At 36.6% G+C, this 26,289-nt stretch overlaps 1 protein-coding gene across 1 annotated transcript in view; it reads right to left on the bottom strand.

Annotated features, from left to right (window-relative positions):
* The window catches only part of BAIAP3 (BAI1 associated protein 3), a 537,315-nt gene that overhangs the window by 269,303 nt on the left and 241,723 nt on the right, over positions 1-26,289 (bottom strand). The window contains exon 7 of the mRNA XM_053695302.1: positions 10,228-10,441. Within this exon, the coding sequence (XP_053551277.1) occupies positions 10,228-10,441 (214 nt within the window). The remainder of the gene's footprint in view (positions 1-10,227; positions 10,442-26,289) is intronic.

Raw genomic sequence — 26,289 nt, 5'->3', positions numbered from 1 at the left:
TAGACCGCTGCTTCATAAGTTGTGTTTCTGGCGAGTCTGAAGACTCGCCAGAAACACGGCCCTTCAAGCTCCATACGGAGCTTGATAAATGGGCCTGTAAGAGATAGACTTCAAATGTAGTCCTAAAATTGGCATAACATTTGCTGGCGAACTCCTTGCCAGTAACAGTACTTTTAAAGCCATTCCCTGTATGTAATACTCCTAAAGTAATACAGGGACCAAGCCCACATCTATAGGTTCCTTTCTTTCTGATCCAATTACTCTTGTCCGTACTCTCTGTGCAGACTAGATTAGGAAATAATCTAGAGGATAATGTTGATGGCTTCTTGGAAACAAATTTACATTTTTCTATTAGTGGACTTAAGGTAGCATCCTAATTCAACATATTTAGATTTTTTCTCAAAATGGAACACACTTGATGGAACTGGCTAGAGTATTCAGTTGAAAAGACCACAGTTTCCTGTGTTATTGGATTTTTCTTTCTCGATCCCTGAATTAATTGTGTCTCATTTTTTACCTCGAGAATAGTGTAGAATGAAGGTGCGCTAGGGGAGTGTATGCCACTCTAATGGAACCTCCTCAAAGGCACAGTTAAGCTGTTGCTCATCATAGCCCCTGAGTTTTAGCCGTTCTATAAGGGCTTTGGCTTGCTGTTCGAATAATTCACTTGAGCTGGTGTTTCTACGTAAGCGCATAAGATGACCCCTGGGAATAGATCGCAACAAATGGGGTGGATGACATGATAGTATTCCCGGCTGTCGGCTTATGGAAAGTATCACTAATTACGATACTCTTGTAAACATCACCCCTCAGGGACAAATCAAGGAAATTCGCTGTAACACCCTGTATTTCACCTACAAATTTAAGATTAAGTTCATTGAAATTGATATATTTTATGTACAATTGTACTGTTGTTTTTAATTAATTAATTACTGGGTGTTCTCTCCCTTTAAATAGGGAGTCTGCACCCAGCAAACATATCTTATGATTAAGTGCTAATGAGAGCATGAAACTAGTCAGGATGTTTGCCTGCTATGTACCTTGGTTTTAATTTGTTTAAATAAAGTTTTTTTTATTTTTAGCCCTTCTGATGCTTTTTGCTGTACGGCTGTTTTCCTTTTGATTTTAATATTTGCTCTTTCCACTATTTTGGCCGTTTAACAGCCTGTACCACCCCCGCTGGGTCACAGTGGTTTATTCCGACCTCCGCTCCACCGTTACGTCACAGCCTCTTACTGGATCTGAATGCGGTGAGGATAGTGTGTTTGAAGGTCTTAGCTATCTTGTTTTTAAAAATTTAAAAAAATCAAGTAACTGTCCCTTTAAATCATCCTGGATTGATTTGTCCAGGATAATTGACAAGCCCTTCTCTCATGCAATTAGCTGAATGAGAGTGGGTGAGGGATGTTAAATGTGGGTGATAGAGACTGCCTTGTCGAACACAGATAGACAGGTTCCCTGGCTGGGAACATTATCCTTTTTTTAAATGGGGCCATTTTATTACAATTTACAAGATCAATTTCAGCCAAATAATGATATACACTTAGTAAACAGTACACATTGGCCCATATTCCAATCCATTAGAAATCTTTTATAAAAGTATCTTATGATAACATTGGTAATTTTTGTTTTTGTTGCTTCTTTTTCAAAGTTGTTATAATCCATTAGAAATTTGAAGAGCAAAACCCTTTGGTTAAGTAACTATAAAACATAATCTAGTTGAAATGAAACATTTTATGAAAACAGGCATATTGCATGATTTTCAAGTGAAAGTTTGCAAGGATTTTCACAGGCCTTCATGGAAGCAAAAGTATAACATAGCGGCTAATAAATACATTTTTTTTTTAACGACTAATGTTAATATAATTCCATCACATGTGTTAAATTAAAGGGATACTGAACCCAATTTTTTTCTTTAATGATTCAGATAGAGCAGCAATTTTAATCAACTTTCTAATTTACTCTTATTATCAATTTTTCTTCATTCTCTTGATATCTTTATTTGAAATAGCAGGAAGGTAAGTATAGGAGCCGGCCCATTTTTGGTTCAGCACCTGGGTAGCGCTTGCTGATTGGTGGATACATTTAGCCACCAATCAGCAAGCTCCACTCAGGTGCTAACCATAAAATGGGCCGACTCCTAAGCGTTCATTCCTGCTCTTCAAATAAAGATAGCAAGAGAACGAATACAAATTATAATAGGAGTAAATTAGAAAGTTGCTTAAAATTGCTGCTCTCTGATTCATGAAAGAAAAAAATGTGGGGTTTGTGTCCCTTTAAGTAATAACTGTCTAATATGTAGAATATAGCTGGTTTAGGCAATTTGCAGCATTTTGAAGAAAACCATAGTTGAAAGAATTTGTTTTTGGCCTCTCTAGAGATTGTGTGACAAAGCACATTGTTTATACAAAAGCAATACATTATTTTACAGCAAATAAGTAAAGAATGTATAATACAATGTTGCTCTAATATGTATAATTAAATATATTATCATCTAAATTTGTTCAACTAAGAGAAGTTGAAAAAGAAGATACAAATTAGCACTCAATTCCCTATATAAGTAATATGGTGGTTACGTCAAAACTAAATATATAATTCATCTTTATTAGAAATACTTAAAATGGGTTACTTAAAACCAACAAGCTAGACAGTGACAGCCTAGTAATTAGTAAAGGACCCTAGTGTGATAATCTAGGAGTCACAAAGAATCACAAGGTGATCTAAAATAATTATAGTAGAATATAGACACAGAGCAAAAGTCAAATTGGGACACACCTATTAGTGCTATATCTACTAAATGGATGCCGTTTGTACGGATAAGATGCTATAATCAGCTACAATTAATATTTCTGTATGATAAATAACAAAAAAACATATATATGTGGTAGACAGCATAAATAATTGTATTGGCAAAAATGGAGATTTTAAGAGACACTTCTCAGTCTGTAATTGTAGGTTGGAAAGACAGAGAGTCAAGCATATATTATTAGAATAGCCTAATTCCTATGCCCTCAGCTATAATGAATCTCAATACTTAGTCAATATTATATGAATATATCAATGCATATAAGCACAATTAGTTGTTCAGAGTACTTCAAAGTGTCGCATTTGAATATAGACAGTGTTTGGCACTTAAAACTCAGTAGTCATCAAATAAAATCACTGGTATCAAGTCTGATGCTCTATTCAGCCATTCAGTCTGGAATAATTCAAAATTACGGCTAGTGTGATGTCATATAACTAAGACACCCCTATATATACCGCTTTCAGTAAAGAAACGCCTGTTATTGGATTAAGATAGTTATTTAGATATAATTAGTGTTGTATATATTGTGAGTGACAAAGAGTTATATACATACACAACATTATTAATTGTGTTTGTGCTTTGGTGCATACTGTGAATAGCGTTTCCCAATCTGTAAATTGGATTGGGAATATAGATAGCCTCTCTTATGATTTTGGGGTAGCATAATTGCTATACCCTCAGCTATAGTTATTCTCAGCAAATATGCATTTGCCTTGTATATAATTAGAGCTTATATACACAACTAACGGTTAGAAATGCCAATATCTAGTCTAATATACTCCTAACAGGCTCAGCCTAAAGTGATACAATGTAGCAGCTATTATAAGTCCCTTGACTAAATATGTTAGGGAAACACAATTGCTATACCCTCAGCTATGGCTCAGCCTAAAGTCATACAAAGTAGCAGCTAGTATAAGTCCCTTGATTGATTAATGGCTGTATAGGCTCTGTGAAACTATGATCTGATCACCATATGGATGCTTATGTAGCAGGGTATATAACAGGTATCCCACAGCCCATAAGTCCACTATCTAGCGATAGACATATCCCATAAGCCCTCTCCCCTGACATGTTTTGCCAGTTCTCTGGCTTTTTCGCAAGGCGGGGTTCCACGGCGTCGGCGGCTTTTTATGATGTAGGCCACGCCTCTTCAATATGATCGGCAAATCAGATCCTTTGTATATCTTGTGCATCATTGCACATAGGATCATGCTGAAACTGCAAAAGTTATGAGCAACTGTTTGCTGATCTATTACTTGGTATATTTTATAGAGGTGTTCAATTATTTAGTTATTAATTCTGTTAACTGGTAGGTATCTTTATAGTGAATGAGAGCGGTAATATTGTTTATGGATAGTCTGTAATACCTATAGATTCATTATTATGTTTTGAAAGATTTAAGCTATTTCAGTGATTTTTATTGACAAAACTACGGTATTCGATATATACTCAGCTTCATCTTAATTTTCTTCAATCTTTATATTGTATATTCCTATTGTGTCAGTGAATTAAATAACGCAATACTAGGTGATGTGGTTAATACTATATTCAGTGACAGTGTTAAAGTGAACATCTAGACATTATTATTGTAAGGGTCCTATATTCGGGACCTAACATTTTGTGTATCAATTGTCAGTCTATTAAAGGGAAACTGAACCCAAAAATGTTCTTTTGTGATTCAGATAGAGCATGAATTTCTAAGCAACTTTCTAATTTACTCCTATTATCAAATTTTCTTTATTCTCTTGGTATCTTTATTTGAAATGCAAGAATCTAAGTTTAGATGCCGGCCCATTTTTGGTGAACAACCTGGGTTGTCCTTGCTGATGTGGTGTAAAAAATCCATCCACCAATCAAAAAGTGCTGTCCAGAGTTCTTAACCCAAAAAAGCTTAAATGGCTTTTATTTCAAATAAAGATAGCAAGAGAACGAAGAAAAATTGATAATAGGAGTAAATTAGAAAGTTGCTGAAAATGGCATGCTCTATCTGAATCACAAAAGAAAAAAATAGGGTTCAGTGTCCCTTTAAGTTGACAATATTATCATGAGTATCCTAATAAAATATGAAAATATAGATTATGATATTATGTGCATGCAGTAATTTATAAACTGCAATAAAAATTGCTACGTGAATCGTGTAAGTGTGAAAAAAAAAAACATATGTAATAAAATAAAATAAAGTGATTGTGGTTTCATTCTTAATCCTCTCGATCATGTGTTATATAGACTTATATAATGTTAATGTTCTCTTATTACTTGGTTGTTTTTAAACTTTATTATACGATGGAAAGAATAACTGATTCCTATTGCCTACCTAATTATAAAGTTATTTGGTCATATGTGTTAAAAATAAATTAGATATGATAATTCCAAAATTATTACTCTTGTTTATAGAAACCATATCTTAAAGGTATGTAAAGAAATTATTATTTTCATTCATACTATTTGGGTATACTGAGTTCAACAGATACGTACAGCGGCTTTCCTTCTTCAATAAGGTTTCTTCTAGGTTACCACCTCTAATCCCCAAAGATATTCTCTCTATGCCATAGCATTGGAATTCAGAAGTTTTGCCTTCATGGTAAGAAAGGAAATGGGTTGCCCCACTTGTTAGATTTTTGTTGTTTCTTTTATCTGTCAGCATTTTTAGTATTACTGAGATGTTCAAGCATTCTTACACATAGCTTTCTAGAGGTCATCCCTAAGTACAAAAGATCACAGCTACATTTAACAGCGTAAATAACACTCTCTGTGTTACAATTTATGTGTGATTGGATTTTGTGAATTTTCCCAAATCTGTCAGTTATTGATTTTACTTTAAGTATGCATTTACATACTGAGAAATTCCTGTATTGGAAATTTCCTAAAGCTATGGGAACACATTTTACCTTCCTCTTTACAAAGTGACTTGGACTCAAAATGTCCTTTATATTTCTGGTTCGTCTGCATTCTATTTGAATTTTTCTCCTATAATGGTATTCAGACTGGGATCTGCTCTTAGAATTTTGAGATGTTTATTCAGAGTATGTATTACGTCTTGGGATTGGGGCGAGTATGTTAATATCAATCTTGTTGTTTGATCTTTTATTTTATTCTTTTTCTTTAGAAGTTCACATCTGTTGGTGGAATTCGCTCTCTGTCTTGCTTTTTTAATACTACGATTGCTGTAGCCCCTTTGCTTAAAGCCCTCTTGTAGTTCATCTGCACGTTTTTCATATGTTATTGTATCAGAGCAGTTTCTCTTAAACTGCTCAGATATATAAAGTTTAAAAACAACAAAGTAATAAGAGAACATTAACATTATATAAGTGTATATAACACATGATCTTAACTAAGAAGATTTAGAATGAAACCACAATCACTTTATTTTATCACATATGTTTGGGTTTTTTACACTTACACGATTCACGTAGCAATTTTTATTGCAGTTTATAAATTACTGCATGCACATAATATCATAATCTATATTTTCATATTTTATTAGGATACTCCTGATAATGTTGTCAACTTAACAGACTGACAATTGATATACAAAATGTTAGGTCCCGAATATAGGACCCTTACAATAATAATGTCTAGATGTTCACTTTAACACTGTCACTGAATATAGTATTAACCACATCACCTAGTATTGCGTTATTTAATTCACTGACACAAGAGGAATATACAATATAAAGATGGAAGAAAATTAAGATGAAGCTGAGTATATATCGAATACCGTAGTTTTGTCAATAAAAATCACTGAAATAGCTTAAATCTTCCAAAACATAATAATGAATCTATAGGAGCTACCCTACCATATTTAGTCAAGGGACTTATAATAGCTGCTACGTTGTATCATTTTAGGCTGAGCTGGTTAGGAGAATATTAGACTAGATATAAGATATTGGTATTTCTAACAGCAAGTTGTGTATATAAGCTCTAATTATATACAAGGCAAATGCATATTTACTAAGAATAACTATAGCTGATGGTATAGAAATTATGCTACCCTAACATCATAAGAGAGGCTATCTATATTCCCAATCCAATTAACAGATTGGGAAACGCTATTCACAGTATGCACCAAAGCACAAATACAATTAATAATGCTGTGTATGTATATAACTCTTTGTCACTCACAATATATACAACACTAATTATATCTAAATAACTATCTTAACTGCATAACAGGCGTTTCTTTACTGAAAGGGGCATATATAGGGGTGTCTTAGTTATATGACATCACACTAGCCATAATTTTTAATTATTCCAGTCCCAAACACTGTCTATATTCAAATGCGACACTTTGAAGTACTCTGAACAACTAATTGTACTTATATGCATTGAGATACATGTAAGATTGACTAAGTATTGAGATTCATTATAGCTGAGGGCATAGGAATTATGCTACTCTAATAATATATACTTGACTCTCTGGGGAATATTTATCAAAGCGTCAACTATGTTGCATTCGCGGGCGTCAATATGCTTGCCAAACATTGCAGCCGCAGATCTAAATACGATCTCCTGATTTATCAAAAAAGCCATCAAAAACACACGCGTCAAGTATCGAAGAGCATCGGACTGGTGTTAACTAACAGTCATCGATGTCGCGGCTATTCAGGCTTTTCCCAACTTTATTTATACCATTTCATTACTGTCCACGAACAAGCACATTTCTCTTTAGCACATTATTGTATATATTGTAAATGTATTCTTTTTATGAGCAGGACTAATTGAGAATATAGCAAGTAGAGACATATTTGGTGCAAAGTGGAGAATGAATTATTAGAATTCTTTTTAATATTGGACATACATATTTTAGTATGTATATATACACACACACACACACACACACACACATATATATATATATATATATATATATATATATATATATATATATATATATATATATATATATATATGTGTGTGTGTTATGTCAGACATCTTTTGCAAACATATTTACATTTCCCGAAGTTCCTTTTTTGGTTCTAAACAATGTTGTCTGTCATATCTCTGTGTTTATTTATTATATGTATTTATTTGCAATCTATGGATATTTTAAAGGGATAGGAAAGTAAAAATTTAAGTTGCAGTACTGGGAGCTAGCTGCTAATTGGTGCCTGCACACATTTGTCTCTTGTGATTGGCTAAATAGATGTGTTCAGCTAGCTGCCAGGAGTGCAATGCTGTTCATTCAGCAAAGGATAACAAAAGAATGAAGCACATTTGATAACAGAAGAAAATTGGAAAGTTGTTGAAAATGTTCTATCCAAATCATGAAAGAATATTTTGGGGTTTTCTGTCCTAAAGAGCTGGGCCAGGTTTCTCTCTGCACCCGTCTAACCCCTCCTGATTGCAATCTATTTTTAAAAAACACCCCTTTACAGGTGTTATAAAATGGGCTGGCATATAAGATGACATTTCTTACTGAAAAAGAAATTCAAGAGAAGGAAGAAATACACTGAAAATATCATGACAGTAAAGAGGTGATTTTAATTTGTGCTGTATCTGATTCATGACAGTTTAATGTTAGGTGGGCTATCCCTTTGGGCTATCAGCTTAAGATTCTATTGAATCAAACATCAATTCAAATTTTAAAATCTTTTTCTAAAATATAAACACTGTGTGTCCTAATGTCTGCATCAATGTTTATTTTTAATACTAATTTAACATATACATACTTTCAAAGTATAATACACAATGTAAGAAATGGCACTTACAAGTTCTGATAAATGATCAATGAAACAAGTATCGAGCAATTTGATTAGTTAGTGATAGTTTATAATGTGTATTTGAATCAGATTGGCTGATGTCATAAATCATGTGATTAAGCATATTCCAATCAAAATTGGTGGAAAAATTCACTAGTGTGTGGGTTGTTTAGGAGTTGGAGTCATAATTGGTGTGAAGTGTTGCATCAAATATGGCACGAAGTAGAGAGTGGGACTTGTATTACATGGCTTAAAGATGGTGCACATAGATTTTTTCAAACAAATAAAAAGGAAGTTAGATATATTATGTTGTGTATTTATTTCATTTTTATCTCTATATCTATTAGTGCAACAAGTTTGGGGCAAAACTTTGCACCAAATATGTAGAAATAATATTGTCCCCTTGCTTTGTAATGAGTGATAAAGTTGTAACATAATCCATAAGTAGTAATGTATTTAATTTTTTTTTTCTTATATCTACTAGTGCACCAAATGTGGAGCAATAATATTGTTTGATTTAGAAAGGGTATACAATTTTAATAAAGTTTTCTAATTTACTTTTCTTATATAATATACTTCATTCTCTTGCAGCATCGAACATTAGCTCTCTGTGTTTTCAGACTCCCATTGAGTTCTATGTCATCCGCGACCTGAAGGGTGGCGGATTGAAAACCAGGTACGCTGAGTCGGAAAAGACGCAAGCGTAACTGTAGAAATTTTGATAACTTTGTGAGAGCTTCAAATAGTGTCGAATAGGAGGGCGAATGAACATGATTCTGCTTGAATTCCATGGGTTTTTAACTCGCATCGATCTGCGTCGGATTGAGATTGCGGGATCGTATGTTACCTCACAAATTTCAACATTTGCCGATCTTGATGCTTTGATAACTACGGCGGATCAATCTTGCGACAATTACGAAGCGTAATTCTAGCGTATTTTTAATTGACGCTTTGATAAATATTGGGAAGTGTCTCTTAAAATCTGCATTTAAGCCAATACAATTATTTATGCTGTCTAATACATATATATGTTTTTTGTTATTTATCATACAGCAATATTAATTGTAGCTGATTATACCATCTTATCCGCATAACCGGCATCCATTTAGTAGATACAGCACTAATAGGTGTGTCCCAACTTGACTTTTGCTCTGTGTCTATATTCTACTATAATTATTTTAGATCACCTTGTGATTCTTTGTGACTCCTAGATTATCACACTAGGGTCCTTTACTAATTACTAGCCTGTCACTATCTAGTTTGTTGTTTTTATGTAACCCATTCTTAAGTATTTCTAATAAAGATGAATTTTATATTTAGTTTTGACGTAACCACCATATTTACTTATATAGGGAATTGAGTGCTAATATGTATCTTCTTTTTTCAACTTCTCTTAGTTCAACAAGTAAATATTACATAAGGATACATAGCACCGAATAGCCACACACATATTATACTGAAGGCACGATTATATTTTAGTGCAATTTTCCCTTAATATTCCAAAGTAGTGCCATCATTTCTTTACTCCTTTAATTTATTATGTCAGGGATGTCCTCGGACTCATCAAAGTTGGAACAGCTCTCTGTGATAGCAGATCCCATAAAGAATGAGCTATAAAGTAAAATGTCTCAGTGTTGAATTACCATGGGGTATAGTGGTTTATATTACGTAGGGAGCATCTAAAATTCAGTTTTACAGTTTCAGTAATATCTTATAACTTACAAAAGAAAGTTTTCATTCCAAACTGGATTCAAAGTATTGCTCTTGACCTCTGTGACCTGGATGTACTTTGCCGGCAGCACTTCTCTTATACTCGATCGTTTCTCCATCTTATCTTTCTTCTTTCTGAAGCTAAATTTCCTCTCCTTCTTTTCCTCAGTTTCCTTTGAGTTTTGCACAATCATAATTCCCAGCATGCAGTATGGGTCGCTGAATCCTGTCCCAATTATAAAGAGGAATATAAAAAATACATTGACAAGAATATTTCTGTCTTAAATATAAGAAAACATTTGTACTGAGTTATCCCTGTCTAGAAAGAAAATCTATAGATACAACGATAGAAGAAAGTTTTTTTTTGGAAAATGTTATTTAAAGACTTGCGCCTTTTTCCCCCTTACAGGTAACACAGTGTGTGTAAGTGTGTATACAGATGTTCAAATAACATATAACTATTGTATAGCCTATGCTAGGGTACTGTACATATCCTATATGACATACTTAGCCCCTTATGTTTCCACACTATTAGGCTTATTTGGTTATATCTATAAAGGCGACAGCGATATAATTTATTATTCTGCAGTGTGAATAGTCTCTGAACATACCTTTAGACTTATCTCTTTCAAAGCTTATGACACACAGAATTAAAGAGCCCTGAGACTAATACTGCCGCACTGAGCTCACGCCCAGCAGCTTATGTCAGCTGGCTATGCAAATTAGCCATGCTGACTGACACGGAGCGCCGCAGACATCGGATCTGGCTTATCCGCGCCTGTTTGAACGCTCACTAGTGGTTGCTTAGGGACGTACGGGCTGAAAGCTATGCCGCCATAAATATGACCTTAAACAGCTACAGAGAAACATTGAGCTGTAAGTACACAGGTTGTTGGTGATTCAAACATACACTACATACGGATAAGTATATATTTTTAAATACCCCAAGGCAGTTCTATTAATACTGTTTAGGCTGGTTGTAATGTTTGCAAACGGTGTTGAGATGTCACGTAACCCTGATCTAATTTAGCTGTAGTCGGCTTGTTTGACACAGCGATATCCTAAAAAGACTATGCATATTATGAGGGTTATGAAATAAGGAGTAATATATGAGCTGAATATTATGAGCTGTTTTTTAGAATATGCTGATAAATGTCTTTCATTATTGTCACTGGTATGCATACACGTATATATGTATATACTTTATTGTATATTTCATTGTTTATTTATTGCACTGATGTCACTGTTTATGAATTGACGCTTGATTTATATATGTATATATGATGATAGGTTGAGATACCAATAAACTTGTGTGTTAGATTGATTACCTGGCAACCAGAGTGTTGCCATGACAACACAGTTTTGGCACAATTTTCAGTAATTGTTTGATGGGTGGGGCTTAGCACCTTTATATTGCACATTGTTCACTTGCACTTTTGTCTGGTCTGAGGAAGGGGTCTGCGAACCCCGAAACGTTACCACAATAAATATTCATTCCAGTATCTAAATCCAGTGAGTGCAGTCCTTTATTGAAACATACTAAGTATTACCGACTTGGCACCCTGGTTGATGACCCTATTGCATTGTGAGTGCAGATACACATGGAGGATATATATATATATATATATATATATATATATGTGTGTGTTTGTATATATATATATATATATAGTTCCTTATTAGAATCATACTCACTGGAAGCAAGAATTTATATAAAACTATATTGTTATGCATAAAGACAAAGTCCCATAAATAAATATTTAGATTTTTTATCTGTTTGCACCCTGGTATTTAATTATCTGGTGAACAGTGCAGATTCTTTCGACTATATGGATGTATATACAAAATATGTATATATATATATATATATATATATAATATAGATAGATAAATTTAGATATATAAATATATATTTGTATTCATATATATTGCAAAAAAACAATTAACTTTATATGAGGCAAGTTTGAATTTACTGCCTTCCACAGATGAGGAAGAATAACCAACATCACAATAATAGCCCTCTTTGTCAGGTACAAATGCTGAGTAAAAGACAGAGAAACAATATACTAGACACATGCATGTGCAGCAACACATTTGTGCATGTGTGCTGTAACCAAGGAAACCAAGAGAAACAAGCAGAACTGTAACAACAAATGATGACAGGGGCACTGGAAATTGTGTATTAATAGATATGGAAATGAAAAGATATCTGAAACTCAAGGATACATAAAATAATTACATTTGCATATCAGTACCCATTAACCACAAAAAACACCTCCTGCGTGGATGAGGTGGATGCTCATTCTGTGGCGGAAAACTGAGTTGTGTGTCATCATCACCCAGAAGCATACCCCACTACACACAATACCACTGACATGAAAACAGGGGATTGCCCTCTTTCACATGAGAGGTCATATTCACCTCTAAGTAATAGGTTATTTTCACAGAAATTGCAAGCACTTGTTAACTAAGTTAATTTTTTGGGGTGCTTTGGACATTGAAAATAAAACCCTAGCACCCTAAAATAATAAAACCCTAGCACCGGCAGTTCACAAGATCTGCTGGTGCAATGCTGAATGCGAACAGCGTATTGCTCTCTGCAGTCAGCGATGTCTGTCGGACATGATCCGCTGATCAGATCATGTCGGACAGACACATAATAAATAGGCCCCTAAGAGTATTACACATAACAGACACGTACAATATCTGTTTACATTTTGATAATTTAGCAGCTAATCAGTTTCATATAGCAAACATAAAATACAGAGTGCAAACTGTTTTATACTTTTTTTTGCTGTTGTTTAACAATCACTTTCCTTAATAAATAATTATCCCATTATTAGCTGAAAATAAGTTAATGAATTCAGTATAGCAAACATGTTCAAATCCCAGACCTCATAAACTAGTAGATTTTTTTTTTAAAACTAATGCAGGGACAATGATGCAGACACAATTTTTCGTTACCTGCATTAGTTATTAAAAAATATACACCCTGAGCAAAAATTATTGTGACTAAAAAAGCCTTAAAATTTGTGAGGGTGGGGGGGCAGCAGAATTTTGAGTGCCTAGGGCAGCACAAAACCTAAATACGCCACTGGCTGATACCCATGATAACAGTAATCACTTGACAGAAGCACAGCATTATGGAGCAAAATCAGATCAATGGTGTACCCCCTCTATTACCCCACACAATATACAGAGGGGCATTAGATCCTTTATTTTAAAGCCGTAATATTGTTCTTTTAAATTAATGGTTCTGTGTTTGTCTAGCTGCCTGTTGATTGTCATAACAATGACACGTACCTCAAAGCATTGGTTTGGTATTTTTCTGATTCTTGCAAATCTAACTATTTTACTTTCTTTCAATAAAGGCAGATGCGCCGCTGAAACGAGTGGAGTCAACATGAATTTATTTAATTAAAGCTGAGTTTTTGACCTGCAGTGTCTGGATCCTTTAACAAAGTTCTCGTGACTTTTAGTGCAGTCTTAATTCCAAATTGTGTTTCACTATACTCCATTGTGTTTTATTTGAGATTCATTGGAGAGATAACACATTAGGATATACTCTCTTAGGGACAGTGCTGCCATTGTGAAATACTGCTTGAAGATAAAGTCGAAGAGATACTATGACAGACAGCGCTTTCAGGGAAGTGACTGAAATAGCTGCTGTATACACATTATTGTTTTTTGTTGTGTGCAAGTATTTTAAGTTTATTGAGAGGTTTTGTATTTTTATCACTATGTTAAGTGAGTTTGAACAGGGGTTACAAAGATTATGCAATGTTATCTATTGTCAACATGGGTTAACAAAATAGGTGACTAATTAAAGCATATTATTTTTGAACTGTTATGTCCCTGTAATATGTGGCTTAAAGGGCCATAATACCCAAATGTTGAAACACTTGAAAGTAATGCAGCATAGCTGTAAAAAGCTAACTAGAAAATATCACCTGAACATCTCTATGTAAAAAAGAAAGATATTTTACCTCAAAATGTCCTAAGTATTCACATCCCATTGTAAAGGACTTTAAGCAGCAAATCAGTATGCCTGTCCCGGGACAGGCAAGGGAGTGGGCCTTGTGCACACTCATGTTATTTCCCTATTCAGTTTAAGGAAGTTTACTATGAACTCTCATGAGAGTTACGTGATATCTCATGAGATCACAGTAAAAGAGTTCATGACCTCAGCACTGCTGATGCTGATTGGCTGCTGTTCATTTCTTCCTTCCTTTTTTTACCTGCAGCTGGACAGCAGCTGAATTATAACTTTTTACACAGAACTTACTCTGCTGAGCTGAGGAAATTGATAAAATATCTTCCTTTTTTACATAGAGATGCTCAGGTAATGTCACTTTCTGATGAGTTACAAAATCCAGTGCATACATACAGTCTGAAGTATTTTTTAAGTGAAAAAATATATATACATTAGCTTGAGAACCATTGCTAATAGCCCACTTTATGTTAATCTACTAATGGACAGTCACTGTCTTTTCTGTGGTTAAGGGTCCTTTTTGACATCTACGAAGAAGCAAATCAATCTATAAATAAGCTACACATTAAAAGTTACGGTAAGTTACTAAAACAATAAATTATACATTAAAAACAGAACTCCTGTACCTTAGCTAACAGGCTAAATTATGACATTCAATTTCAGCATCCTTCATGCCTCTGTTTAGTAGGCATACAGGGCCAGCTTACAAATGGTGCGCTAACAGTTATGCGCAAGCGATATCAGGTTTATCGCTGCTGTTTGAACATGTCGGAAGAAGCGCTTGTATTACAAGTTGAAAGTAAAAGCAGACACGTGAGCTAAATCACAATTTACGCTAGAATGATTACCGCGACCTCAGAGCTCTCGTTAACTGTTTCGCAAAACAAAAAAGCCTCACAAAACACATCAAAAATACATTACAAAGTACAGTTACACTCATAATAACACCATCTAATAAAATTATTTTTAAAAATATTTCACACAAAAGTTATAAGGGCTCAAATATATGAGTTCTTCGCCAAGGGTTTTAACAAAGAGATACATAAATACACATGTCTATATATATATATATATATATATATATATATATATATATATATATATATATATATGTGTGTGTGTGTACATATGTATTTATGTATTTATATGTGTATATATGTATTTACGGATATAGGGCTAGATTGTGGAGGGCTAATTTATTGCGCGCCCATTAATGGGCAAATTTGAACATTTACAAGCATGCAATAAACAACCAGCCATGGCAAGTGGCTGCGGTTATTGCTGCCGTGAGCTCGCGGTAGCAAATAGCACTCATAAAATTAACCAGAGATCAGATCTCTGGTTAATTTTATAAATGTCCCCCAATTTGCCCCCAAATTATGTATAGTTTGCGAGGTCGCGTTCGCATTGGAACTAACTTGTAATAAGAAGTCAAATTTGTGTGAGCTGGTATTACTGAGTGGAGCGAAAATATCGCCCTTGTAATCTGGACCATAATGCACTATTTAACACTCTCGCATCACAAGGAGGGATACGTAAACGTGCAAACAATATTGTAAGTTCACAACACCCAACTTGTACGCAAACCTGATAACATATTCTCATGTGTGCTAATCCGACAAGAAAATATGAATATTTCACATTCCAATGCCCTTCACATAACAGAATATGTTTTTTTTATTCATAAATACATTTTTCTACATAAATCTGATGTTTTTTTGTACAATATATATATATATATATATATATATATATATATATTTATAGATTATATATAGTTATATACATATATATATATATATATAAATATCTATTTAAAAATTCTTACATATTCTGAACATATTCAGAATATGTTCAGAACATATTCTGCTTACTGTTATATTTAAATATAACAGTAAATACACAGTATTAAACACTTAAATATGAGTATTGCATATATATGCTTTAACATGTTTTCATCTACTTAAGGGGGAACACAAAACCCATTATTTCTTTCTTTTATGATTCAGATAGAACATGCGATTTAAAGCAACTTTCTAATTTTCTCCTATTAGAAATGTTTCTATGTTCTCTTGCTAAATGTAGCCACCAATCAGCAAGAGATACCCAGGTGCTGAACCAAAAATGGGTCGTCTTCTATTCTTACATTCCTGTTTTTTCAAATAAAGATAGCAAGAGAATGAAGAACAATTTATAATAAGAGTAAATTAGAAAGTTGCTTAAAATTGCCTGCTCTATCTAATCAAACAAAAAAATTAAACTGCAAAGGGCTCCAAGCCTCCAATGCACTTATATATATATATATCCATCTTTAGACATGTATATGTATGTATCTCTATGTTAAAGTCCTTTGCCTGTCTTTTTGTTTCTAACACCGACACCTCATATATTTGAGCCCTTATAACTTTTGAGTGCAATTTTTTAAAAATATATTTTATTAGATGGTGTTATAATGAGTGTACATTGTAATGTGTTTTATGCAACTTTTTTGTTTCATGAAATAGTTAACCAGAGCTCTGAGGACGCAGTAATCCTTCTAGCATAAATCGGAACTACACTCAAGCGGTCGTGTTAACTTTCAAATTGTTATACCAGCGGTAAACACGACAAATGCAAATACCTGTGATAAACTCCTTATCGCTTGCACGTAACTGTTAGCGATCCCCTTGTAATATGGCCCAGTATTTATGAATATGCAATATTCCTATTAAATAAAGTGGTTAACAAAGTATTTACTGTAAATATTTCACATTACAATGTTTTCCACATAGGGGAATAAGTTATATGTATTTTTAAATAGATATTACTATAAATATCTGCATATATCTATACCTATATATAATTACTGTATATATAGAAATATGTATTTATCAATAAATAGAACATTTTCTTCTATGTGAAGAACATCGGAATGTAAAATATTCATATTTTCATGTTGAGTTAGTGCACTTGAGAAAATGTGATCGGGTTTGTGCGTGAGTAGAGTGTTAGTTTTTTTTTTTTTAAAGTTCTTCCAAAAATGTATAGCGTGGGGTATGCCAGAAATTTGAGGAGCCAAGCATGGGTTTTGTTGGAGCCAAGCGTCGTTGGAGCCCAGATTTATGTAAAATAATCTTAAAAAAATAGCAGCCAATTACACAAATTCTATAAATTGTGTCTTCCTGGCTCCAAGAATTGTCATTAATTTGTATCTTTAATTTTCTACTCTGCAATCTATAAAAAAAACAACAAAAAAAACACACAACTATTTACGTCACCCTACCTCAGTCCAGATTTGTCATTTTCTCTTTAATGCTCAGGTTCCTCTTCTGCTTAAAATCAAGCATTGACTACAAGATCCTCCACTTATTCAGAGCCATCTACTTATTGGCTTATCCAGAAATCTCTGTTCCTATAACTTTATACCATTGCTGCTCTTATACTGTACATATTTCAACACAACCGAAGGATTTCTCAAGGCTATAATGTTTTCCATTTAATATGATTTGTCATGTGCCACTATTGATTTCTATCAGACTGGAATTCTGCTAATCATTAAGATACTTCTAAAGTTGATGTCCCTAAAAAAAAATGACAGGTCAAAAAGTCAATTGGTTGAAGAGCACCAATATAAAGGCTTAAATGTGAACAAGATTAATGACAATCGTATGCAAAATATAAAAGTATTGACATAAATGTAATATTAAATACACTAATTATGTTAAAACTTAATATAGTAGAACAAATATATGCGCATATATATATATATATATATATATATATATATATATATATATATATATATATATATATATATAAATCGCCAATAGAGGTAGTCCGAAAAATAGTCCCAACACACAGTTGAAAAAATTAAATATGATATGATCCAAGTAAAAAAATATTTGAAATTGGTGTAGGTAGTCTAGCTCAATGATCCAAGAATATAATAAGATCCAAATAAAAAATCCTATAGTGTGATCCTCATGGTGTAGGAAGTTAGTAGTACCTAGAAAATAAGAAAAACATAGTGCAGATTGCTAAGAATTGGAATAGCCCTAACAAGGGAAAAAAAGGCTTACCGAATTGCTTTAGGTAAAAGCATATATAGGAAAGAATCACTTGAGCAGGTAGTGCTTAGTAAGGTAAGTAAGATAGTCAGGACTAGTCTTGATAAAGGCCTACTATTGAGGCCGAAATGCATCGACCCTTACTAAGGACTACCTGCCCTGCTCAAGTGATTCCTGCCTGGTCCGGTAAACCTTTTTTCCTTGTTGGGGCAATTCCCATTATTAACAATCTGCACTATTATTTTCTTATTTTCTAAGTACTACTGACTTCACACACAGGACTTTTTATTTGGATCTTATAATATTTTTTGATCATTGAACTAGACTACCTACACCAATTCCACATATTTTTTCACTTGGATCATATCATAATTCACTTTTTTTACTTTGTGTTGGGACTGGACTACCTCTTTCGGACATTTTTTCTAATTGCTCATATTTGTTCTACTATATTAAGTTTTAATACAATTTTTGTATTTAATATTACATTATGTCAATACTTTTATATTTTGCATATGATTATCGCTAATTTTGTTCACATTTAAGCCTTTATATTGGCGCTCTCCCTCTTTTCATTCCTACTATTAACAATAGGATATGACAATCTGAAAGCCCTTAATGGACTCTATGCAAAATGTGCCCAAATTATTGCTTTTCAGTTCCAGCTGACTTCAATGGGTTCCGAAATCAGCCTTTTGTTGCCGTATTTTGGCAATCCAATCCAATAACTTTCTAAGCGGCCGGATGGTCTTATCTTTATTGGCAGACATTTTAACGTCTATTGGCTGGTAAAAATGAATAACTCCCAGAATATAAACTCTGTCCAAATTTTTTAAAAACTTGTTTTGGGCTAAGCAAAGATCAAAGATATTGTCATTAGCAAAACATGAGTATGTTTATAGTATAAAGTCTATTATATGCCTCAGTTCTCATCTATGAATGTCGGAAACAAAAAATAATCTTGCCTCTCTAGCTATGATCGTCCACAGAATTTATTTTCAGACAGGGCTAAAAAAATAAAATACCCCAAAGATTTCAATATCAGAGACAGCACATTTAGCAGGAGAGAGTTGCTTGTCAAAAGTTCAAATATTCACGTACCCCTATGCCTTACACTGTTGCAGTCCCTCTCTGCAACCAACATCTGGCAGATAAGGCTGTTAAACATTTTCGGGGCTTTACTGAAAAGAAATAACAAGGCTGAAAGAACTATTCCCTTAAAGCTGTGATAATGAAGAGTTTGTGGGCTTGTCACTCAACGCACAGATTTAAAATAAGGCAGTACAAAAGCTCGGAGACAAGACATGATTATACAGCGCCAATGTCATTTTGTAGGATAATCATTATTTCGCTTTTGAGCTGTCAATGTAAAAATAATACATTTCACTCATAAGTAATATTACACGTTTCACATGTAAAGGTTGAGATACAGGAATTCCTTTTTCAAAGTTTTTTATAAATATTAATGTATTTTCAATTGTTTGCTCTGTTTTTTTTTTACCCAATTAAAGCACATCAATTTGTTATACATCTACGCCCACACAATGTGCTACAGAATGTTTTTTTTTCTTTTTTTTTTATCTACCAGGAAAGCTCTCTTTCAGTTCTGAAATCAGCTTCTACTTTCATCTTGACTCTGCATGATGCAGTACATGATCATATAAGGAAAATCTGGCAGAATAAAATGTCACCAATTATTTTAATGAAATTTGCTCACAGCTGTTTGCATAACAAATTTTAGTTGATATCCACATGCATGTGAAAATTTATATTTTAATTTAAATAATACATTTTTCTTTTTAATACAAAACATCACAGTGCCCAAATATTAGGGATGGGCGAATGTGTCAAAAGTACAATTCGTTTAATCAAACGGAGAGTCCTCTGAACATTCAGGGCTAGATTACAAGTGGAGTGTTAAATATCATCAGGCTTGTAAAGTCATCAGCTAAGGTAAAAAATTCTGGATGATAGCTAGGGATGTTTCTAAAAATTCGAAATTTAAAATGAATTTTGATACATTCGTTCGTTCGAATCGAATTTCGAATGTTTATATAACATTCTAACATTCTATTTTCGAATTTTTCAATAAAATTCGAAAATATTCGTTCGAATAATAGAATATTTAGCTATGTATTCATTCAATTTCGAAATGTAATATTCGAATTCGAATGTGACATTCGAATTCGAATGTGACATTCAAATTTGAAATGTTATTTCTAGTCTACAACTGTGTTTAATAAATGTAATATTCAAATTCGAATGCTACATTCGAATTCGAATGTCACATTCAAATTTGAAATAGTATTTCTAGTCTAATACTGTGTTTTAAATGTGATATTCGATTCGAATGTGATATTCGATTCGAATGTGACATTCGAATTCGAAATAGTATTTCTAGTCTACAATTGTGTCTTGTAAATGTAATATTCGAATGTGATATTCGAATATCACATTTGAATTCGAATGTGACATTCGAATTCGAATGTGACATTCGAATTCGAATGTGACATTCGAATTCGAATGTGACATTCAAAAACTGTAAATAACATTCGAAAATCAAATTTTTAAGAATATTCGTTCTTATCAACATTCTATTATGTAAATTGAATTTCTACAATAACATTCGTTCTAACATTCGAATTCGGATATAAACACATTCGCCCATCCCTAATGATAGCAGATTACCTTTATGATTACTTCACAAGCATGAACAGCCAGTGAATGCCTCTAGAGTCATCTCATTTAAATTTTTCGGCCTATGGGCGAACTTCAGGATGGCTTCTTATGACTAGTCTGGGGTCATCGATTACTTCAGAATGACTCCAGGAAGATCATCCTTTTTGACTAAGGCAGCCAGCCTCTAGATAACCTTTTTGTTCTATCAAGTGAGACTACTTTACCATAACATAACAGATATGTGAGTGTTTTACAATTGCAATCATTTACATTAACTGGTTTACATGCATGTTTGTGGTTGTAATTACTGTTTTTCCATGTTACTATTTATTTCACTTTGCATATACAAAATATCATATATATGCTCCTCACGCAACTATAGATATAAATGGCAGGAATGCACACCAATGAAACACTGAAAAAGATAGGTGGAACGATACTAAAAGAATTTTGAACATGATCTAACCTTTACAAGACCCCACTGTAACCTCACAAGAGTCTGCAAATCTAGGTTTCAGTCTAGACCCCAATGGAATAAGCCATTTTTTAAAATTTTGTAAATACAAAAAAAAAAATTACCTCACAGAAATTCAAACTATAAACTCTATCATGCAACTGGAATATAGGTGGTGTCAAATTTATATGTTTCTTTAAACTTTTCAAGAGCAAGAGAGTCCATGCTCAAAAAAATAATATACCATGACCAATTTTGGAATCTTTCACTCTGGTTCTAATTCAACTTGATTAATTCCAAAGGTGGAAGACAGCACACTTAACACTGGGGCACTGTCATGGTACCAGGGATACCCTCTTACCTGGGCACCGATGGGTGGCTCAGCGGGTGTGGTCATGCCCCCCCCCCTGCAACTGTCATGGCGTTTGTGGGTGTTTGTGCGGCTGCACGCGTGCGGCTAAAGTGTGCAACACTTTCCCAGCTCCTGACAGACAGGGGGAGTGTTCTGTGGCTACACCCTTGTCTCCCATAGGTGCTCAGGTGACTGTTGCACCTGCGTTACCTGAGCAACGGGGGCGTTCCTGGCCCTTGCAGGGTTAAAAGCCTGGACAGCCCTCTCACTCATTGCTGAGTTATTCTGCTGGCTGATTTACAGAGACTAAGCACTTATCCTGTTTCCTTACCTTGTATGCAGGATTTCCCTGGCTTTTGACCTTTAGTTTGTTTTTGACGTTGCTTCTTTGCTGCCTGCCCTGACCTTGTATACTCCTGATTTCGATCTCTGCTTCAACCCTTGCCTGTTGTGATGCCTTGGACATTGTCTATTTAATGTTCTCTGTCACTGGGTTCCGTTCCTGCTTTGGGATGTTTCTATTCCCGCTACATAATAACTCTACCATGGAACCCGCAAGAACACCTGACCCGCTGGCTGCACTTACCCATCAGCTGACCACTATTACACAATCCATTCAGGAGTTGCAAGCAAGCCAAGAGAGCCTGTTGCAGAGAGAGAGAGAGAGAGAGAGAGACCAGGAGCAGCCATCTGCTGCAGCAGCAGCTTTACCCCCCTCTGCTCCTCAACCATCTCCCCTGTATGAGGACTCTTTACTGAGCCCACTGTCGCCCTCCCTGAGAAGTTCACAGGCAAGCGCTCCGACTACTGTGCTTTTGTCACCACTTTTTATTATTATTATTATCAGTTATTTGTAGAGCGCCAACAGATTCCGCAGCGCTAATTGACCTACTGTTTTCACTCAAGCCTAGTATCTATACCACAGAGTTTGTCAAAGTGCGCACTGCCATCTCCCTGCTCTCTGGTCATCCACAGACGTGGGCTCATCAATTGATCAGGTCCGACAGACATCGCTGAATGTGGAAAGCAATACGCTCTCCGTATTCAGCATTGCACCAGCAGCTCACAAGAGCTGCTGGTGCAACGCCGCCCCCTGCAGATTTGCGGCCGCCAGCAGGGTGGTGTCAATCAACCCGATCGTACTTGATCGGGTTGAATTGTGGCGATTCCTGTCCACCTCATCAGAGCAGGCGGACAGGGTTATGGAGCAGCGGTCTTTAGACCGCTGCTCAATAACTTGTGGTTCTGGCAAGTCTGAAGACTCATCAGAAACACTGGCCCTCAAGCTCCATACGGAGCTTGATAATTGGGCCTCAAAGTCTCCTCTAAAAAAAGAAACAAGATAAACTTGTGTGACAGCAAATGGTTAAGCAATAAATTGCGTATGTAGATAGGCCGATAAAAAAGTAGGTGTTACAGAAGCATTAGTTATTTTGTTGTGAAGAAACTTATTTCCCAGCAGCAATGCCTGAACCAGCCAAGCCAGCGCCTAAGAAGGGCTCCAAGAAAACTGTAACAAGTATCATTTCATAAAGGGTTAACTCTGTTCAGTTTTGAGAAAACTATTTTCTGAGGCAGGTTTCCTAGCATATTGTGTACTGTAATTAAGTTTGTGATAAGCATTCACTGCTAGGTGATAAGAAGGACTCAATTGTTTTCTTGTGTGTACTTGTTATCTGCGGTGGCCTGTCCAAGGGCTTTGTCTAAATGTGTGATGGGGGATTTTATGCTTCCCCCCCTGGGAGTGCCCTGTGTGCATGTAACCTAAATAAAAAGCAGGCTGGGCATCCCAGTCCTCAGTTCTTGGTTGTCCCTCAATCGCAGCGTTGACTCATTTTTGTGGGCAGAAGGGTATCCTAGCTGTACTACAGCTAAGGGGGATTATTCTACATTTGCGAGACTCATATAGAATACTGTGGAAAGCAGTTTCTCCCCTCTTCAGCAATAGGAATCCAGGCTACTAAGCGGTCCATCTCTCAGCGAGACTAAGGGTAACCGTAACATTTGGCGGCAGCGGTGGGATTTTTCCTGGATTTCCTAGGAGAGGTACAGAACGGATGGAGAGCGCTTACGAAAAATTGAAGCGTACAACCCTAAAGGATTTACTTGAAAGCAGAGGGGGGTATGCCAGCAACCGGCCGAGGAGAGAGCTGATCGCAGAATTGACCGAACTGGATCAGAGCTTCACAATGGCGGAAACACCGACCACGATTAGTGACGAAAAAAACAGGATTGTTCGGGAGAGGCTCTCACTGTACGGGCCGAACCCCTCCATGGAATTGGTACAGCAGTTGATGGCGGAAGCGGACAAGGATATACGAGAGACTCGAGCCCACGAACTCAACCTAGCGAACGCACACCGCAATGCTGAAGCCCCGCAGGTAATCATCCCTGTCGAAAATGCTGGGAGGCCCAAGATACCCTATGCGGCATTTCGACCCTTCCTAGAGAGCGAGACAGGGATTGATGAATATTTGGCGGACTTCGAAAGGCAATGTGCCCTGCACCAGATTCCCAACAGGGAGTGGCCCACGATATTGTCTGGGAAACTATCCAGGCGAGCCCTGGAAGCCTTTCGTACTCTGGGTGCTGAGGAAGTGACACAGTATGAGCTAGTTAAGGAGACACTGTTGCGACGGTACGCAGTAACTCCGGACGCGTATCGCCGACAGTTTCGGGGCACGAAAAAGAAGCCTAACGATACCCATATGGAATGGGCGCACCGAATGCGGAGAGCAGCAAATCACTGGATGAGCGGAAGTAAAGCGGTGACTGGTGAGGAAATTTTACAATTGTTTCTCTTAGAACATTTTTATAATGGCATGGAACAGCAAGGGAAGGAATGGCTGCGAGACAGGCGACCTTCTACCTTAGAAGAAGCAGCCAAATTGGCCGATGAACATTATGACTCCCGTCTTCACGAACCCAGAGAGGTTTACCGTGCACCCCCTCGTGCTGAATTCCGAGCCCCGGTGCCCGCAGGGCCCGCCCGACACTCAGGACCACCCAATAACAGCTCTGAGCGTCCCAGACCGACTTGCCACCGATGCAAGCAACCAGGGCATTTCATGGCTAGCTGCCCCCTTAATACGCACCAGACACCCAGGAATTACAATTACCCCTCTGGGGCATATCGTCCGGCCCGGACCCTCTGTGTTAACCAAGAGGCCCCTATGGAGGAATATTTGGGGCCGCTTCACGAGGCGGACCCTGTATATGCTGCCTCAGATAACCGCCAGCACCATCGGCAGAAGGTATGGCTCGAGGGGCGATCTACCGAGGGATTGAGAGACACAGGGGCTACTATCACGCTGGTACAGAGTCATTTGGTGCCGGAGCACAAGCGATCTGGACAGACTGTGGCCGTTAGAGTGGCGGGGGGGGATGTGTACAAAATTCCAACAGCTAAAGTGCATCTTGATTGGGGAGCGGGAAAGGGGGCTGTGAACGTGGGCATAATGGATAATTTACCTGCCGAAGTACTACTGGGCAATGATTTGGGCCCCATGACTTCTGCCTATGCTCCAGTATGCAACAACGAGGCGGACCCAGTGACTACACGGGCCCAAGCCCGGACGGAGCGAGAACTCTCACCAGTGCGGGAGACACAGGTAAGACCTACCCCGACCTTGCCTGACATGTTAGGCCCCATACCCTGGGACACCCCAGATGCTTTCGAGACAGAGTCTAAGACTGACCCGACCTTACAAAAGTACCGGGAACGAGCAGAGACCGGAGGGGGCGGGGCAGATAATGAAACATTCTTATGGGAAAAAGGGAAACTATACCGCTGGACAGAGAAAAGGGGACAGCGTAGGCGACAGCTGGTAGTGCCCCACAAATACCGTCAAGAAATCCTCAAGATAGGCCACGACATCCCCTTAGCAGGCCACCTAGCTGTAACCCGTACCCTACACCGCATTACTCACACGTTCTTTTGGCCAGGGGTACACGCTGACGTTAGAACTTACTGTAACACCTGCGATGTGTGTCAACGAGTAGGAAGGCGAGGCGATCACCCTAAAGCCCATCTAGTAAATATGCCCATTGTAGAGGAACCCTTCAGCCGGGTTGCTATTGACCTAGTGGGACCACTGGCTACCCCTAGTCCCTCCGGTAAGCGCTACATTCTTACCGTAGTGGACTACGCTACCAGGTACCCAGAGGCTGTCGCCCTATCCAACATACAAGCGGATACGGTAGCGAATGCACTAGTACAGGTGTTCTCCCGGGTAGGATTTCCAAAAGAAATCCTATCCGACCGAGGCACCCAATTTACGGCTGAATTGACCCAACAACTCTGGCAGGTTTGCAAAATTAAGTCCCTCCTGAGCTCCCCATACCACCCCCAGACGAACGGGCTGTGTGAGAGGTTCAATGGGACCCTCAAGCAAATGCTCAAGACGTTCACTCAGGAATACCGAGACTGGGAACGCTTCCTGCCGCACCTCCTTTTTGCTTATCGGGAGGTGCCCCAGGAAACGACAGGGTTCTCTCCCTTCGAGTTGCTCTACGGAAGAAAGGTACGGGGACCCCTAAACCTGATCCGGGA

The sequence above is a fragment of the Bombina bombina genome, chromosome 11 (assembly GCF_027579735.1).
Source record: "Bombina bombina isolate aBomBom1 chromosome 11, aBomBom1.pri, whole genome shotgun sequence".
Classification (NCBI taxonomy): domain Eukaryota; kingdom Metazoa; phylum Chordata; class Amphibia; order Anura; family Bombinatoridae; genus Bombina; species Bombina bombina.
Note: the sequence above shows the minus strand (reverse complement) of the source record. Positions and strands in the feature narration are given on the sequence as shown.